Source organism: Falco cherrug, chromosome 11 (assembly GCF_023634085.1).
Source record: "Falco cherrug isolate bFalChe1 chromosome 11, bFalChe1.pri, whole genome shotgun sequence".
NCBI lineage: Eukaryota > Metazoa > Chordata > Aves > Falconiformes > Falconidae > Falco > Falco cherrug.
The window spans coordinates 7861182-7878761 of NC_073707.1; the positions used below are offsets into that span (position 1 = coordinate 7861182).

The window sequence follows — 17580 nt, forward strand, 5'->3', positions numbered from 1 at the left end:
CAGCAAGCACAATTACAATGCAGAGAGTTCAGTGAACCATGTTACATACAGCTGAACTCTCTGAATTGAGTTATTACTTAACATCTACAGTGTTTCACTTCGAAGCAGAAATTGGCAGTGGCGTCAGGTGTTTCTTGGATACAATCCTATATTCTTAGTAAATAATGCAGAAACCTTTTTTTTTTTTTTAACCCTGAAAGCAGCATACACAAAACATGCAGATAATGTCTCTTTGTAGCTCCAGAGGTTGTTTCCAGATAGCCGCAAAGGTCCCTTAGTGATCCTCAGGACCACATGTAATGGTATCGCATCCTTCTTTCCTGCTCCTAGATGACTTTTATGGCTTCTAGCTCTTTGCACTGTGTGGTTTCACTTTGACCTTTTCTGGAAGGAGCAGGTGTGTGCCAGTATGTGATGGGCAGCTCCCATTGTTTCACTTATCTGACTTCCATAAAGAAATGTAATGGCTTTCTACAGCTGACTAAACAGAAGGCAGCATGAAAAATTTAATGTGACTCATTACAACACAGTAAATAAAGTTCTCTGAGGCCAAAGCACTAAGGTAGGAAATAACAAGTCGGGAGTAATGTAACAGAAAATAGCGGGCAAGGGGAAACATAAATAGAAACTAACAAAAAATAAGATTGCAGAATGTGTACTGAGGTACCTGGAAATTGTACCAGCGTGCCTAGAAAACACAAAAGTCTATCACATATTAAAGTTCCAAGCAGGATCAGAGTACAATGGTAGTATTCCTTGGAAATCCATGATTTCTAAATATGTGTCATGTTCTGCAGTGATAACAAGCCACTGTCCCGAATTCCAGCTGTGCTGAAGCTGCATTGATGAGAGAATAGATAATTTCTGCATTTACTGAAAGTGGAAGGAGGCACAGAGGTTCCTTCCTAACAGTTATGAACTCCTATCTTTCTGCAACAAAACCTCCCAACCCCGAGCCTAGCGCTGTGACACGCCACGTGCACCACACAGCAGAGGGTGCGCCTGTGTCTTAACCTCACCTCAGCAGTGCTGAATAACTGGGCACCAATTCTGACAACTGTTCTGCAGGTAAGGTGTGTGTGCGCACTTGCATGCACGCTTGCATGCACACGTCTTTGTCCCTCATACGCGAGAACTTGGCACTTAGCGGCCTGTAACATACTCCTGTAATACCATCTTGGCTGCATCCCAAAAGGAAGGATGGAGTGACACAGACCATAATGGGATTGCACGGTAGGGGAGCATGACCTGCCTTCTAGCAAGCAGAGTAAGCAGCACCCACTTGGCGTGTGTGAAGGTGTGTAATGACACAGATCCCTGAGCCCCACCACTGCACCTCTGTACATCATGAACTGGCTGGAATGAAATAAGCCTTTCCCTGAGGGATAGAATGCTCAAGACAACCAAGGGATGCACTTGGAAATCCTTTACTGGTATGTATTTCTTATTTAGTTTGCTTTGTTCCTGCAGTGAGCCTTTCAGAGTTAACAGACATCAGTGACTTAAAGCTACAAATCTGCTTAGAGGAAGGGAAGGAGGTTAGTGTAGACAGAAGGGTTTCTGAATTAAGAGTTTAGATTGCAAATTGTTATATCCAGTCTGCCTCCCTTCAGAAACCTCAGGAAAAAAAATAGTTTAACATAAAATGATGCTTGGCATCTAGGACTTGGTAATGCAGAAGTGATGAGGCCACTTTGATTTAGCTGGAGAGAAAATGTGAGAGGTAGTGGCCATGTGCAAATTAAACCCTTTGATCCTGACATCAATCTCTTAATTAGGAAGCTGTCAGGAAGAAGCAATTTTGTTAACACGTCTATCCAGACAGACCTATTGCTCTGAACAACAGCAGGATTAAATTCACCAGGGATTATCCAATTTTAATTTATTGCATTTCTCAATGCATTATTCGTCAGCGTAGACCTTACTACAAATTACCCCTAATTACAATTACAAATGTGTCTGTGCCTAGCACAGTCCCTCACCAACCTCTGTCTTCAGCAGTAAACAAGAGTTGCTCACTCCTGGCGAGCTCCTGCCTTTCCCCGTTCGCACAGCTCAGTGAATTCCCAAACTGGAGCTACCCCTGCTCACTCAGGCACTTCTCTGAAGAAGCCTTTAGCAAGCCGCCTGCTCATTTCTCATTAGGCACATGTGCTTTACAAAGCATCTAGGCTGCTTCTGCTTGGTATGTCAAGTCTCTGCTCTTTCAGCTTATGTTTTCTGGCTCTTTGAGTATGTTTACACTTAACTGTGGAAATCCATCTCCCTTCCAACACATATTTCAGCCACACAATGAGTTGTGCTTTTCTTTCAGACTGTCTTGAGTTCCCTATGTTTCCGTCTCATGCAGTTAATATAATGTACTAGGACAGAAATACTGTACTTCTGTCTGAAATAGCACCCCCACTGCATCTTGATCACAAGCATTAAAAATTTTTATATTTTTAGGATGAGATTCTCTGCCCCAAAACATGATCAGTTTGGAATTTAAGCAGGTATGTTTCATTTGCTGAAGAAATATGCATGGCATTTTTTCCCCTACAGTCTAATTACACAAAAAGCTTCAGTACTTCAATTTATTTGTCAATATTTGACCTTCATCTAATAAAATCAGTACTTGAAATTTTGTTAACCACATATAGCACATAGACTTCTTCTAAAAACGGTTGTATCAGAAGTAAGTCTGCTAAAGAACTTTGAGGCAAAATCCTTGAGTGAGAATGATTGGCCCAGTTAGAAACTTTCAGAAAGCTCTCATCTCTTTCTTGTGGTTTCCTGCCTCTCTCTAAGTCTCCAAGCCCTGAAGGGCCTGTGCTCTATTTCTGCACATGTCTTCATTACTGCTGTAAAACTTAAACAGAAGCCTCAGGTAAGGAGGCTAATACTAAAACACAAATGTGTAACGAGGATAAACACACATTACTCCCAACTATTTATTGCCGTGCTTGAATGCTTACCTCCGATTTGGATATGGAACTACAGCAGGACCCCCAGGAATCTGTTGTCGACATGGAGGCTTTTTGTTGTCTTTCTCATCATACAGTGCAGCTACATTGAACCTAGGAAGCAAGAAAACAAGAATTAAGGTATTAGCTATACTAGCTCACGTTTACAATTATTGCACGTTTTCACTTGCATGATTAATAAAGGGCATACAGGGACTGAAGTTTAAGGTTCACCCAGGCAAGAATTACCCTTCCTGCTTACTGGATGTGCCTGACTTGGAGATTACATATATGCTGAACTGGGAGCAAAGTCCTGTAATAAATAACCATGCTTCAGTCATTTCCTCCTTTGTGCAGCAGGGAACTGGCACTTGGTGAGGGATCCCTTAATGGCACCATTGCCAGTTTCACCTTCCTTTTCTTTCTTTCTCCAATGCTTATGAAAAAGAGGGAACTAAGCTGCAGAAACCAGACAGTGAAGATTTCTTCTGGAGAGGTAACATCCTGTGGGGTGCAATTTGCTTTACGGTGCCACGTTACTTTGTAAAGAGAAGCAACAGAGAGCGCCAGGCGTTGTCAGAATGCTGCCATTCAAGCAGGTGGGGGGGTGGCCACTTACGACTTAACTGGGGATAAGCATTTTAAATGTTGCAACTCTTTATCCCGGGATTATATGGGATCTCCTCCCTACATGTCCATTCTTGGCTGCCATCATAGGCTGGATCCAGACCTGCCTGTATCTTTGCTGTGATGCAGTATGGCTCTGCTTCGTGTTTGCACTACCACTCCCTCTTTGTTCTGGGTAGACATTTCTGCTCTGTTGCAGTATTCGGGTTTCCGGCACAGGTGAAGAAGTATCTGCCAGTTGTGAGTCACTGCAGCTGACCATGGCCCATCTTTGGCCTGTGTTTCCTGAGTGTTAGGCTTCTGTACCACCTTGCATCGCTCGTAGTAACAGGTCATCACACTGTTGAAGTTAATACGCAGATCCTGTTCCCGAGCCCTGAATAAGAACATGAGAACTTCACCATAAGAGTAACTGATTATGAAAGACAGAAGTTCTTTCCTGAGAGAATGTAAAAAACCAACAGAATAAAAACAAGCTGCCAGAACGAATGCATTAATGTTGCATTGCTACATTTTTGTAGATGTTGTGCTACAAAATTGAGAATTGTCTTAGTTACAGATGAGCTCTGAAGAAAAATCAATTCTTAATATAGTCAGCAGTTGTGTTAGGGACACAGCCCTAGCAGTTTCTCCATGTGCCAGCTTTTGTTATTAAGTGTGACATTCTACTTCTCACCTTGTTATTGGATCACCTATGTGAAAATAATGTTTAAAATTCCTGCTTTAAAATGTGTGTTAGCGTTGGACTTCCACATCGGCAGTCTGTCATCTCTTGAAGTTTCTGGGTTGGTTTTTTTTCACTTTGGGAATGGCAATACATTTTGTAACTTTGGAAATTAGTTATTTTCAGCATATTTTATGATAAATTTCAAGTGGTAAAATGTTCTGGGCTTGCCTAGAAACCCTGTTCAGTTGGGGCTACTGTATAGCCCTTTACAGTCACAAAGAGGGCACAAAGATCACGGAGCTTGTCAAGCACTTCCTAGTTTCCATTTTGCTATCCTAACAGCCCTCTTTATGGTTAAGACATTGGTGTAACCCACAACGGTGGCATTATCTTGCATACAGGAGTACAATTGCTCCTTCTGTTTAGTCTGAAGAAAAGGCTGTTTATGCACTCATCAATTTTAAATAAGACCGTGATTTATGAAACCTATTTATACCTTCTCAAATAACATAGGTAAAAATTTCCTGCTATAGGAAAGCAAGTGATAAAATGAGCCCTAATTCTCTCCCTGCAATGTTTTCTTTTAACATTGAAGTTTCTTAAAACAAGAGGGAGAAAACAATGGAAACCCTGAACTTCACCTTGAGGGTGTTTTTTTAATGGAAATCTTCATTTTTCAAGAGCATGAACATCCACAAATAAATTAGTGACTTGAAACACTTTTTTGATAATTTAGTTGCAAAGTTCTAAACCTCAGAAACTTGTATAGCTCCACCATAAAATGAAGACAAACAATAAAATTATTTACATGATTCAATCAGAAAAGTGATGAAATCTGAGTGCCTTTCAAAAATAAATACAATTCATGTTACACGGAATTGTAAATAGTTATCCAAAATTTTAAACATATGGTTTTAAAGCCATTACACAATAGAAGACATCTCAAGGATTTCAGTGAAATTATCGATGAAGTATCCCATTAAATGCTAATATTAATGGTACTGCAAACTGGGATTTTGATGATAATCTGCACAGCACAGGTAGAAAATGGAACTTCCTTGTTTTGCTCAAACTTACCAGAGAACTGTCCAAAACCTAGGCAAGCACAATTTAGGGCCAGAATAAAACAACTTCTCAAAAGGCTATGAAACGAGAAATTTAGATTCATGTGTCAAGATAAAACCAGAACAGGTGTCTCTCTTTTTCATAGGGAATGTTCTGAGAGATCATGGACTTGCCTGGAATAAGTGATAAAGATCATTTTCTGGTCCTGTAGTGTCCACTCGTCTTGTAAAGTGGCTTCCAAGCAGCTTGCCATCAAACGGGAGTGTGCAGAAGGGATGCAGATGGTTCAATACGTCTTCATTGAGCATGACTTGTAAAATGTGTTTGAGATAAAATGCTAAGAAAACATCATTGATAATAGGTTATAAAAGGGTAAAAATAGAATTACTTTTTGGTCCAAGGCTAGCATTTTATGGAGCATTTTGGTTATTGCAAGCATTTCATTCTTCTTATCAGCTCTGAGCTGAGCCTTTTCTCTGGGTGTGCTGGAACAATGGATAGAGGGAGAGATCCTTTAGAGACATGGAGGGAGCAGAATGGGTCACACAGCTGTGAGAAGTTTGTGAACATGAGCCTGTGGAAACCTGGGCTAATAACTGGCATCTGCTGCACACAGCAACTACTAGAATCACAAGTTACTCAACAGCCTTAGTGTGCAGGCATCACTCTTGCTAGTAGGAAGAGATAACAGGGAAAAAACACCTGTCTGGAACTCTGGAAACATTTAAAGGGAACTTAGCAAAGAGTCTGCCTGTGATTTCCCACACACAGTAAGACATCAGCAGCCTTCCCGCTGTAGCAAGAGTCAGAGCCAGCAAATCATACGTGGTCCTGGAGTCACTCCAAAATGCAGCTGCAGTAGCCTATGGGACAGGAAGCAGCTTCTGAAGACTTTGGTTCCATGGTTATTCCAAGGATCACAGCCTAAACAGCATCATCCCTTAACCAACACACTAGTGTAGATTCCTGGCCACCAATCTTTTCACTGTTACGCTCTTGATAGTGAGCTCCCAAAATTATTGTGCTTCTCTCCGGTTCCTTATTTTGCTGCTCATGTCTTCATTGCAGCCCTTCCCATTCCAGCCAAGGAAGATGATATCTAAACCTCCATTTCTATATAGCGGTAGGTTCGAGCTGTGAGGGTCTGAGGGAACTGAGCAGCTCAGGAAAGTATGAATTAAATCTGTGTCACTGGGCTGGCTGCTCCTAGGAACTGAACTGCTCGGTCAATGGACCAGCCAAAGGTAACTCTATTGTGCATCGAATAACATTGCATTGCGAAGTCTTTTTATTTGTGAGCCAAACTTGAAGTTCAGCCAATAAATGTGCCTAGCATTTTACTGAGGGAACAATTTGGTATGAAAATGTGCACAGTGACCTCTTCAGGGTTGAGAGCATCTCCAGGCTTACATAGTAGAACTCACAGCAGACCCACCACCACAGTGCTGCAGGTTCTTTGCTTTGGGTAGATGGTTCCATTGTTTCTGCATTGGGTGTAGCTTATTATCATCTCCTCTGCTTTAACAAAACCCATATTATTTTAAGGCATTTTGCTGTTATTTTTTACAAGGAAACATCTCAAAGAAACCCCATTTTTTGTTCTGATCAAAGCTGGAGCCCTTTACTGGCCTAACCTTATGTTCTTCTTGGCACTGCAGGTTGCATACCATGATCTGAAGCATAATGGTGGTTTTCAGAAAGGTAAGTCCTATTCTTTGCTGTGATTTACTGATTAGCCCAAGGCCCAAAGAGGAGAAAATTACCTTAACATCATGGTTCAACTCAAAAGAGAAAGTAGCAATAACCCAATATCAACCAGGTATGAAATAATGCCGTCCTAGACTAGTGGTGCAGAGGTGCTGGGCCCAGCCTGGCTGTGCTCATGCTGAGCTGTGAACTCTGTCACAAGGTGTGGCACTGAAACTGCACAGGCTACCTCTGGAGTGTTAGTCAACACAAGTTAGTCTGTAACATCATCCATAACTTGTGCAGTGTTTATAGATGCTTTACACTACAGTTCTTTGCTTTTATGTATGCTAAAATGTAAACCTGTGAAGTATTTTGAGAGGAAAAAGACATAATCTTCAAGGAAAAACCTTGAAACTTTGACAGCAAATGCTACAGTCTGTAACAGAAGTTGTATGCAAACCCCTCAGCTATAAACCAGTTTGTACCCACTGAAGATCTGACCTACAGCTTTGTTCAGTTTTCCTTCCAGCCGATACAGCAAAGCTTTCTGTTTGAATCCATATTCGTGTCTGGACCAAGAGAAGGTATTCCCGGGGGCTTGGAGCAGGGAACTATAACCAGGACAGTAGTGCAGGCGACACCAAGATGCTGCTTATTTCTAGGAAAGGGCAGCTGTAGCTCACACCTTCCTCTGATGACAGCAGAGCAGCTCTTGGTTGCTTGCCCTGCTGAGAGGCAGGATGTTGTCATGCCTCTACAAATGTGAAGAGATGAATAAAGAGTGCTTTTTTTTTTCCAAAGAGAGATCGTGGACGCACTTACATTTCTAAGTTATTTCAGCTATAGCAGAAAGAATAGATATCGATGAATGCTTGCAACAGAACCCTCTACATTTCCAGGCATCTAGTCTGTATATCCGTTTGTTTCTTTTTCTTTTTCCTGGTAATGTCTATGTTTCCAAGCATCTCTTCTGAGAGAATACCGTAGCTAGCGTGAGGCTGCCAAGGCACTTTACCAGCACTCACTGTGCCCCCGCCAGTCTCAGGGAGGTAGTGGAGCTGAGTATTTGCTGTCCTTGTAAAAGGTGTTGCCTCATTTCCTCCTGTGAGACAACTGGGTTTGATGGCTTGTCCAAAGTCATGTTCCAAGACAACTGTGGAGCTGGGAGTAGAACTCAGAGCTATATACTAATATATACTAATACTATAACCATTGGACTGTACTGCCTGCAAGCAGTAAGAACTTCGCCAACTAAACGCTGCTAAAGAGATCAAATCACTAAAAAATTAAGACAAAGAAATGTATGCCTGTAAGCTACATGATGTCAAGTATATCACTGTACTTGACAACAGCTTTTCTTCTCCTCAGGGTGATCATGTGTGGCTGGACACTCAACCAAACAGTGAATTTAATGTCCCTATTGGGGCAGTTGTGAAGGACTCTGACTCAGGACGGATCTTGCTGGAGGATGACGAAGGCAAGGTGGGCTATGCTATAACTTTCTATAAAAGATGAACATAAAATTTAAAAGTACAAATTACATAAGAATGGCCTTATTGGGCCAGACCATCTAACCAAATGGTCTGACTTTGTCTGGTAAGATATACTGAAAGAAAGAATATAAAAGTAAGGCTAGTATAGGGTGATACCCTAATATTTCCAGGTCCCAGCACTATGAAGACTTAGAGCTTCCTGAGCTAGAGGTTATATCTATGTAGTTAAGAAAAGGAAAAAGACAGGCTCCAATCTCTAAATCTGATGGAGCTTTAGGTGAAATCAAGATCCCACTAAAGTCGATGGGGTTTCATCCCTACCTCATACAATGTAGTGGCTGTGGTGACCCGATAGAGCTGCGCTCTGAACAGCGCTAAATTTGGTGATGTCCAGAACCCACCTGAACCGCTTCATCCAGTGTTTTAAATCAACTGGTCCTGGGGAGCAGCAATCCAGTAATTTCTGTAGTTCAGTCAACTGTTTGTTAGAATATGCTTTTTTGAGCATGGATTACACTGAAACTCACTGTGGTCTAACATGGTTCTCCTTTGTTTGCCTCTGAGCAACAGCACAACACGTTAAAGCTGATGCCTTGTCTTTTTCAGGAACATTGGATCACAGCTCGGAACATGCACATGGTGCGCCTGATGCACCCCTCCTCTGTCCAGGGGGTGGAAGACATGATCCGCCTTGGCGATCTCCATGAAGCAGGCATGGTGCACAACCTCCTCATCCGCCACCAGGAGCACAAAATCTATGTGAGTGCCAAGGGCAGCAGGCATAGCAATTTCGGGAACAACCTCTGCTACACATTTCACAATGACCTGAGCAGCCTGCAAGCCTTTCATACATGGGGGCCCCTCTGCTTCCCTTGCTGAGTGAGGCTGCCAAGGAGACACAACATAGTGGTTTTCTCTTTTTCATTTGAGTACTTTGGCTGTGAAGAAGACAGCTAATAGTCTCTAAAACCACAGAGCTGTGCATAGGTAGTGACCTTGCTTACTTACTCCTAGAGGGACCATTTCCACCAGCCACCGACAGCTAAATCCAGCCCATGTTACAGCTTAGTGCTGCTATTACCTGCAGCTGCGACACAGGATCAGTCTAGCACACAGTGACATGATTTAGATCCAGTTCAAGTCAATGTTTACTTGATTTTGTAAAATATGGATATTTAGGATACCTGGTTTCATTTCTTGTCTGTTACAGGTTTTATCTGTGACTGAGCAATTCCTTACTTCCCAGTTTGTAATATGATAATAATATTGTTTTTTCCATGCTTTGCCTCCTATGTTACCTACACTGTAGGAGAGGAGATGCCTCTTACATCACAGATGTGCTGATGTTTAGTGTAAACAAGGACTAGTTTTATAGTTATAATTACCAAGATGTGTGTATAGACCTGTTATACTAGACTCTAGCAGTTGTCTTATGTAGAAGTTCTTGAACAATATTATTGCATTTCCACAGCCTTCAACAGCCTCTGTCATTTCAATGGTGCTGTTGTTTACAAATGACTGCATGAATAACACAACCATAACTTTGCCCGTTAGCAAAGTTCTGCTACATTTGCACTAGAACACAAAAGCAGCTTAACAAAACACTACAAAACAGCTTATGATAACACAAAAAAATGCCAGGTAAAATTGGACTTTTTGGTGTTGCGGCTTAAGCCAGTGAACTGAGCTGTGATTTGGCAAGGAGATTACAGCTAGCATTCTTCCTTTTGCAAAAACCTCCATATCCTGGAATATTTAATAGCAGCTTATAGCGTGTAACCATGCTGTCAGTCTCACCTAAGTGCTGCTATGGATCTCCCAGGCTTCCTTCCTGCCTCTTCTTAGATTTATACTGCAAGTGGCTTTGGTTGTATTCTTGTTTGCCGGTTTGCTGCTAGAGGTAACACTCGTAATTGTTTTTCAGACTTACACAGGATCAATCTTGGTAGCAGTGAATCCATACCAGCTGCTGCCCCTCTACACAGTCGATCAGATCAGACTGTACTGTAACAGGAGGATTGGAGAGCTACCACCTCATGTCTTCGCCATTGCAGACAACTGTTATTTCAATATGAAGAGGAATAAGAGAGACCAGTGCTGTGTGATCAGGTGACTGGACTTAGAGAGGACCAGTAGCAGAAACCAAGTCTGCATGTATTTGAGGACCTTTGTGGACACAGGAGACCTTCCAGATGGAAGGGCACAGATAAGACTAGAGTCAACAGGAGGGAAGTATTTTCTCCCCTGCTACTTCTTTTTCAGTTATGTCTGCAAAAGGCAGAACATGAACAAGGGTTTTCTGAAGGCAAATGTTCTCCCCCAGAATCTTTGAATGTTATGATATATTCTGCCCACGGTCACTACATACAGAAACACAAAATATGAGCCTGTGTGATGTAAGGCTATCTTTTATCTTGGGGACATGATACTTATATTACATATATTTTCTGAGAATAGAGATTTCCTGGAGAGAAACAACCTCTGCTAAAGCTGGAGGCAAGCTTTCTTCATCCTAGAAACACAAAATATGTATCCATTCTCTGTTAATCATCACTGTGAAGAACCAGATAGTCTCACTGCGATAACATCTGATTATAGTTGAGGCAACTCAGGTGATGTGCTAAGACTAGCACTGAAAATGGGTAATGCATTAAAGAAGAAAAGCAAGCGGTCGTTTAATTTGCACTGGTACAGAATGTCTTCCATGGATTGGCTTGTTTTTAATCAGTGGGAGAATTTAGTCCTCAATTTAAGTCTAAAAAAGAGCTTAAATTTTATTAGATAAGATGATGAAAGACTAAAATTCTCCAGCCGTGCATGAAAAACGGTCTGATCTGCCATTCACAGGGTAAATATACGTGGGATTTATTTTTTTTTTAAACTTGGTCTGCCATTTTGCCACCCTAGCCAAAAAAAGAAGAAAGGAAACCTGTAATGATCTTGTTTCTTACTGCAGTGGAGAATCTGGAGCTGGGAAGACTGAAAGCACAAAGCTAATACTACAATTCTTGGCAGCTGTCAGTGGCCAGCATTCCTGGATAGAGCAGCAAATCCTAGAGGCCAACCCCATTCTGGAAGGTGTGTTACTTAACCAACAGGCTTGATTTACCACCCTTATCTCAAGATTTTTGTATCAGTATAAAAAATTCAGAAACAGATCTTTGAACCATTGTATCTGCATAACTGCTAAAACCCCTGAAACACTGGTGATGCAGGGTAGAAGTTCTCTGCCATGAAGTCCACAGCAGCTCCCATGCTGTAGGAGGGCCTGCCATCATAGTATGTGACCTGGAACTTCTGGGAGCACAGGAGTCCTTGGGAATGCAGAACCCAAAGTAAACACCCCTGGTTTTGCATTTGCAATAGATAGTGACAAAGTGACTGGCCAAGCATGGATGTATCTATAGGGGAGCTCCCTGAGACACCCATCTGTCTTTGTAGAGGGATCAAATGTGTTCCCAGTAAATCCTTCTGGACGTTTTCAGACTTGCCCAGCTCTCTTAGCTGGCCAGATATAGGCCACATTTGGATCATTTGAATGTATCTTTTAGGACCCAGTTATGTGGATGCACAGTGTGCCTGCCTCTCTCTTTAGGAGGCAGCCTGAGAGCAGATACTCTTCAGTGCTTGTCAGCAATGTAATTTGGCACACATAAAATACTGGCAGCAAAAAAGAAGGGCATAAAAAATAGACTTGATCTTCATTAACTGCAATAATCTAGATATTATCTCTGTCCCTTGCTCATCAGCTTTTGGAAATGCCAAGACAATTCGAAATGACAATTCAAGCCGCTTTGGGAAATACATTGATATTCACTTCAACCAGAACGGTGTGATAGAAGGAGCCCGGATAGAACAGTTTCTTCTGGAGAAGTCCCGGGTTTGCCGGCAGGTGAGGGCACTGGCAGATGCACGTTCTGCCTGCTCCTGTGTTACAAGCTTATGCTGACAAGGCTGTCCATTGGCCTATTTCTTTCTTCTAGGCTCCAGAGGAGAGGAACTATCACATTTTCTACTGCATGCTAATGGGGATGAATACAGAGCAGAAAAAGATGCTGAATCTGGGCACTGCTTCAGAGTACACCTACCTTACTATGGTAATAGTCTCTGCTTTCTTCTCCATTATTCCTCTGCCACTTGCTTCTCCCAGTGAGCAATTACAATCAACAGGAGCTGCAGATGGGTAGTTCCCAAATATGAACTGTCCTATCCTTAGAGTACCAGAAGCAGTAACACCAAAAGTGCTGTGAGCTTCACTTTCAGAGACTTACTGCCATGTCTGCCAATGGGAGGCAGCTTGTGGCAGTTCAAAGCTTTCTATCAAAGTCAGACTTCAGAAATGTAAAGGACATCTTAAAGCAGGTGGGAAATATCCCTCACTTTCGCAGGCACTCATATTTCAGATGAACACAAGGGATCTCACGTGAGGGAGAATACTAATCAGGTATGTATACTGTAGGGGAAAATGAATAAGCAGAAATAGTGCCAAGAATCCTAGTCCTTGTATCTGATAAGTCTTATATACATAATGCAGGAAGCTGGCATTCAATCTAACCTCCAACAGCTGATGTTAATGTCCATGTCTGGGTTTATGTTGCTGTAGTGGCAGGAGCGGGATGTTCACAGGTGAGATTTTTGAAAATAGCTAGTTGGTTGATTTAGGGCATGAAAACTTCTGTGAAAATCCTGTTCTTTAGCCTGTGCAGATATCTCATATTAAATATGTCAGCTGGTTTGATTTGGGCTGTTCTGTAGCTGTGGAAAAAATGAGGCCTCTGCTGAAGTTGATGGGAGCTGAGCATCTAGTTTCAGAGGAAAATAAATCAAACCTATAAAGCTGTTTCTGGAGTCTCAAAAGCAAAAAATATTAAGGATGCTGGAGATTTTTTCAAATGTAATGTTTTCAGAATAGTAGTGCTCTTGCAGCAAGAGTTGATGAGTAAAATTCACACATTGGCCATTCCATAAAATGTCTGAAGTTCCCTGGGTCAGCAGTAGGGCAGTATAATACAGAGACAGAATTAGATTAAAGGAGAACATATCCATGGTTTAGTTCAGGTCAGCTGTTGGCACAAGCTGGCATGTTTACATGCTGTAAATGGAAATGTCTAGGAATACTTCACTTTTGTAATCATCACACTGTATTGTTGGAAATAGCAGGAATAAAAAAGGCATTTTCCCATCTCCCTTAGGGCTGAAAATAGTTTCTACCAGGAAGCATCCTAGGACCTGCTGTGCAGTCTATATTGAACGTTCCTCTAATGCTGCCTCAGATGCTTCCATCTGCCTTCCACTAGAACCTAACATTCTTATTCTGAGAGTTGCCTTCTGGTACTGATCCAATCCTACTTGCTTTGATTTGGGATTAGGGCTCTTAATTAATAGAATCACTGAATGGTTTGGATTGGAAGGGACCTTAAAGATCATCTAATCCCACCCCCCCTGCCACGGGCAGGGACACCTTCCACCAGCCCAGGTTGCTCCCAGCCCCGTCCAGCCTGGCCTTGGGCACTGCCAGGGATGGGGCACCCACAGCTGCTCTGGGCAGCCTGGGCCAGTGTCATTGTCCAATTGTTCATTGACAAGCAGAGAGAGGAAACGAAAGCAGCAGACCTGGCCTTGTAATTATAGGTAACCTTGTCAAAGTTTTCTGTCTTCTGTGCTGCAGAGCAGCCTTCCCCTCAGCTTTTCCCTCTGGCTTCCCCAGCACTCAGTCTAGCCCTGGAGAAGTACATTATTTAGTGCTCTACTAATGGGTTCTTCTTGAGAGTAGGGGAAAGAAACAGCCATGGGAAGAGCATCTAGAATGTCTAAATATGCTTTTACCTTGCATCTTACAGCAAGTGGCTCACCAGGTATCCACACTGTGCACAAGGGTTTGTCAGCTGCAGGTCTTTTCATCGTGTGGGGACCGAAAGGGTTCTCCTTACCTGAGGGTATGGTGTCTTGCAGGGCAACTGCATGTCCTGCGATGGACGGAATGATGCAAAGGATTATGCCCACATCCGCTCAGCTATGAAGATCCTCATGTTCTCAGATTCTGAGCACTGGGACATCAGCAAGCTGCTGGCTGCCATCCTGCACTTAGGGAATGTAGAGTTTGAAGGTAAACTCAGCATTGTCTGTGTTGGCTTTTCCTCAGACTCGTAAAGGCCTAAAGGTGCCACCTGCTTCCACCTATACAGATGAGGTTGTACTGCTCTGCCCTGTAAAAACAGCTGAACAGGGTTGGAAGGGCAGGCAGATAAGCACCATGAACATCTGATTTGTGAAAACCACTGTCTTGTGTTTTGGAAAACATCATCTTACTACTATTTTGTCATGCCATCAGGTTTCCATGGCAATAAATGGGCCCTTATCACCCAAACTGAAACAACAGATAATATAATGCCATGTTACATTTGCTGATTGTAGTGCTATGCAAGCCAGGGGACACAGGAGCAGCTGAGCAATGTTTGCTGTGGAGATGACAGCAGCCATCCTCCTGGCTAGGCCTGGTGAACACTCACCTGCGTTAAGTGCACTGCTGGTATGGCTGGGCACACAGGGTGAGATGCCCACCAGAGGGATGCCAGCAGCTCTCACATTTTGCAGAAGGACCCCTCACTTGGTGATACAGAGGGCCCAGTACAGTGATGCTGGCTGGATTCTTTGGAGTAATGCTGGCTGCTAAAATGAGGGGTTTCCTTCATTTCCCTTTGTGTCTAAACTTCCCACAAGCTAGATAAATGGTAAAAAACATATTTAGAAACCCATTTTCTGAAGTCAGATACCACTTCCCCACATCCCAAATAGCTACTTTTAAAATGAATAACCTTGTCAGCTTTGCTACTATTTTTAGCCTGATGTTCTGGAGTTGTGATAGCCCAATACAGCCCAGGGTTCCGAGGTGAAATCAGGACTCTCCTTAGTAAAATCATCAAACCTGGGAGTCTCAAAAGAAAAAGTACTGCCTTGCCACATTCCCAGAGCTACAGGGTTACATAAATATGGCTGCAATAACAGCACAGCTCCCTGCCATAGCAGAAATGATTCACCCTGAGATTGACTGTTTCCTCATTGTAGCGGCTGTGTACGACAACTTGGACTGCTCTGATGTGATGGACTCACCACACTTTTCAATTGCAACCAAATTGCTCGAGGTAATGGGCTCTCATCTTCTCCTACTAGTACTTTTCCTCAGTCTTGTTCCCTGACCACACTGACAAAGCATGTGTCTGCGGAGTGGTTTTGTGTGGGTGTGCCTATAACAATGGGCACGTCCTCGTCTTCCTGTTGACGTTCAAGTGATGCTGTTGCAGATGTCTCTCTGAGCTGGGAGATCTTTAACTGGGACAGCAGGCTGCCGGTGAATGCTGCTGGACAGGCAGTTTGTCACGGCCCTCTTCCTGAGACAGACTTTGCTGGATCTCCTTTAGCCACCTGGAATGACCAGGTTGCCATGACTGTTCTTCCAGGTGGACTCCAGTGAACTCCAGAACAGCCTCACAAACCTCTCCATCATTGTCCGAGGAGAAAGCGTGTCCAGGCCTCTGAACATAGTTCAAGCCGCAGATGGGAGGGATGCCTTTGTGAAGGTACCAGTGCTTACATTTTCTCTGCTTTAAGATTGGGGACACTTTTGGAGCTGTCTGTCTTCCTGGTTAAGGAGCCTTACGTGGGCAAACAACCACCCAGAGAGCTCCAGTCCCTTGTAGTTTTCAGGCATAGTTTGACAGCATTGTAGCAGCATGGTAGCAAGCAGTAAGCTATGTCCAAAGACCATAACGATGGGCTCTAATTCCTCTTTAATTTTTTCTCAGGGTATATATGGACGGATTTTCCTGTGGATAGTGAACAAGATCAATTCAGCCATTTTCAACCCAACTTCTCAAAAGTCTAAAACCAGACGTCAGTCCATTGGACTGTTGGACATTTTTGGGTTTGAAAACTTCAGCAACAACAGGTAGGAGGCTCTAGATTAATTTCCACTGGGAATCTGAAAAGCAGCTGATGTAAAGGGAAAGAATAAAAAACCGAACAGACACATATTCTTTCATTATCGTTCTGATTCTCAGAAAAGCAGTGAAATTTCCGTCACTGAATTTTCCCAGCAATAATCATGCACAGATTCCATTTTTCTTCAGACATGGTCATGTTTCTGCTTCATTCCCTAACCTGCAATTTGGTGCAGCCATTGCGCATGTCTATTCCAAAACTTCAGGAATTTTCTCAGAGGAGATGCCCATGAAGCTGCTATGAGCAGGCAGCCAGTACGTGAAGATATAGTATGTCCCATGTCTCTGTACCAAACTTTCTTGTTCCATAGCATTTTTACCATGTCTCTTGGGATACATTTTGCATATAGTACAAAGGAGGCCATGTTGTGTTTCCCATTTCAGCTCATGCTTCCATCTTGCTCGGTGTTATCCCATCCCTTTTTTGAGCTGCTTCTTATCTCTGCTCTTAAGGACAGGTTGGCAAAATACCTGGTCAGTATACCGTTGTCTCACTGCTGCCTCTTCTACTGGTGGTTTCAGTCCCAAAACACCATTTCTGTTTACCCTTCTCTATGGGGGCAGCAATTCTCTCAGTTGTATGATACCATATCATCAGTACTCCACAAACCATCAGCACATATTCTGCAGTCTTTTCCAATCCATTTCAACTGATGCATGTTGCTTGCTTTCTACAAGATAATATTCCTCACTGACTTTTGGAACATAGTCTACGATCTGTTTAGCCCATCTCCTATCTTTTGAGTGCTCTCCTATTATTTTATGCTGTTCCCTAAGTCTGCAATTCATATGGGGCCTCACTGTGGTGAGCTCTCTACAGGCACACACAGCGTGCCACAGCAATTACCAGGTAATGACAGTCAGGTGCAACATTAAGGAGTAACTAACAAAAGAAGTCATAGTGCCAGTGCAAGTAAAAGCACGTCACACACTCATAGAGTCAAGCTACTTTCACAGGTATATGTTCCCCTTAATCTCTACAGTTTCTTGAAATGCATACAACATCTTTCCTTCCTTACTCAGCAAAACTCAATCACCACTTGGCTCATTTCTGCTTATCTGTATTGGAGCAGAAGATACATCTTTTATATCGCTAA

General features: G+C 42.7%; 1 protein-coding gene across 3 annotated transcripts in view; it reads left to right on the plus strand.

The window, feature by feature from the left end:
• The first annotated feature begins 742 nt into the window (after nucleotides 1-742).
• MYO7B (myosin VIIB) overlaps nucleotides 743-17580 on the plus strand; it is a 55927-nt gene continuing 39089 nt past the window's right edge. For 2 of the 3 annotated variants that reach the window (XM_027808839.2, XM_027808842.2), the window contains exons 1-12: nucleotides 743-1433; nucleotides 6963-7005; nucleotides 8362-8475; nucleotides 9093-9245; nucleotides 10411-10595; nucleotides 11443-11564; nucleotides 12236-12378; nucleotides 12470-12583; nucleotides 14439-14592; nucleotides 15552-15628; nucleotides 15944-16063; nucleotides 16289-16431. In XM_027808839.2, the coding sequence (XP_027664640.2) occupies nucleotides 6988-7005; nucleotides 8362-8475; nucleotides 9093-9245; nucleotides 10411-10595; nucleotides 11443-11564; nucleotides 12236-12378; nucleotides 12470-12583; nucleotides 14439-14592; nucleotides 15552-15628; nucleotides 15944-16063; nucleotides 16289-16431 (1343 nt within the window). In that variant the 5' untranslated portion in view covers nucleotides 743-1433; nucleotides 6963-6987. Of the gene's footprint in view, nucleotides 1434-3220; nucleotides 3442-6962; nucleotides 7006-8361; nucleotides 8476-9092; nucleotides 9246-10410; nucleotides 10596-11442; nucleotides 11565-12235; nucleotides 12379-12469; nucleotides 12584-14438; nucleotides 14593-15551; nucleotides 15629-15943; nucleotides 16064-16288; nucleotides 16432-17580 lie in introns of those variants that run through there. The other variant, XM_027808840.2, reaches the window with a different exon arrangement.